General features: G+C 44.3%; 1 protein-coding gene across 1 annotated transcript; it reads right to left on the bottom strand.

Moving 5' to 3' along the window:
- Positions 1–2: 2 nt before the first annotated feature.
- LOC107576436 (complement component C1q receptor-like) lies at positions 3–1440 on the bottom strand (the record flags this gene model as incomplete). Its single annotated transcript, XM_016262612.1, has 1 exon — positions 3–1440. A coding segment is annotated over exon 1 (1359 nt), but the record flags the coding sequence as incomplete, so codon positions are not given.
- Positions 1441–1446: the final 6 nt, after the last annotated feature.

The raw sequence follows: 1446 nt of genomic DNA, 5'->3' as shown, positions 1-1446 counted from the left end.
TCTCCTCTACGATCTGGAGATTGAGTGATTTGTATTTTCTCCGTGGGATCCGGGACGCAGCTGATGCCATTTTTAGCCAAAATGAAGTTTTCCCTACAAGAGCATTTGAAACTACCCAAGGTATTGAGGCAGATGTCTTCACACGGTCTACTGACACATTCATCGATATCTATACATTTCCTGCTATCGTTTGATGGTGAACTGTAACCTGCGTGGCAGTAACAAGAGAATGAACCCTGTGAATTGAGACAGCCCTGTTGACAACTGAACTGAACAAGCGAACTGAATTCGGTGCATTCGTCCACGTCTTCACATTTGCCAGCAACAAGCCTGAAACCGGGTTTACACTCACAAAAATAGCTTCCCGGCGCGTTTTGACACCGGTGTTCACCGCAGGTACGTTGCTGACATTCATCGATATCAACGCAACTGACGTTGTCTTCAGCCAAATGAAATCCCTCCGCGCATGCGCATGAAAACCCAGTGGCAGTTGGTGTACACTCTGATTCGCAAGGTGAATTTTCGCAGTTATTTCTGAGAGCACAACTCACTTTATCATCCTTGAGGTAATAGCCTTCACGACATTCACAACGAACACCTGCTCCTGCGGTCTCAAAACAATGGTGATCACAGCCTCCGTTTTTGCGTTTGCAACTTTCATTTCGTGTGCAAAAACGCTCAGTTGTCCAGCCAAAAAGAGCGTTATTGTTGCCACAAATTGAGACAAACGTGTTTGCATCTTCCGAGCCGCCGCATTGTATTTCAGCCAATGTCCCATGTGGTAACATCGCCAACCTTTCATTTGGAGTTAGTGGTTTAAATAAGAACGGAACGTTATATTTGACACCACCTGGTTCTTCCAACAGAATTGGTTTGCACATTCCTTTGAAGAGAAATTTGCACATATAAAATGCGCTGTCTCTACATGAGCCATCGGACCACTTGAGATCATCTACCAGTGAAATCGACACACACCTTTTCTCCGTGCACGTGCTGAAAGGTTTCTTTTTCCAGTTGGAATATTTGGAATCGGTTGGCGCTGACGTCCATCTGAAGCCGTTTAACTTCTCAGTGAAATCGGTGCAGATTCTTTTCTGTAGCGCAAGCCCGATCCAAAGTTTAGAGTTAAGGAGGTTGTATTCTCCTGCTGCTAAAAGAACCGATTTGATGCTCTGAAGTTCATTTTCATTTCTCATAGTAACCAAATTGCCGCCATTATTGATACAGTCTTCTGAAGCTTTTTCAAAAAGTTTTTCCTTCAAATGCAACGTTAGGCAAGCCTCAGGGGTGCATGTTGTGCTCACTCGATCGGTCCCGCCAGAGACAAAACAGGATAACATCAGAATCAGTACGCGCATCATCCCGTCAGTACCATCAATAATAAAATACTACTCGCTTTGATGAGAAAATATTCAGTTCACCTCTGAGGCTGGAGAAGGAATTGTT

The sequence above is a fragment of the Sinocyclocheilus grahami genome, unplaced genomic scaffold (genome assembly GCF_001515645.1).
Source record: "Sinocyclocheilus grahami isolate Dianchi unplaced genomic scaffold, SAMN03320097.WGS_v1.1 scaffold3682.1, whole genome shotgun sequence".
Classification (NCBI taxonomy): Eukaryota; Metazoa; Chordata; class Actinopteri; order Cypriniformes; family Cyprinidae; genus Sinocyclocheilus; species Sinocyclocheilus grahami.
Note: the sequence above shows the minus strand (reverse complement) of the source record. Positions and strands in the feature narration are given on the sequence as shown.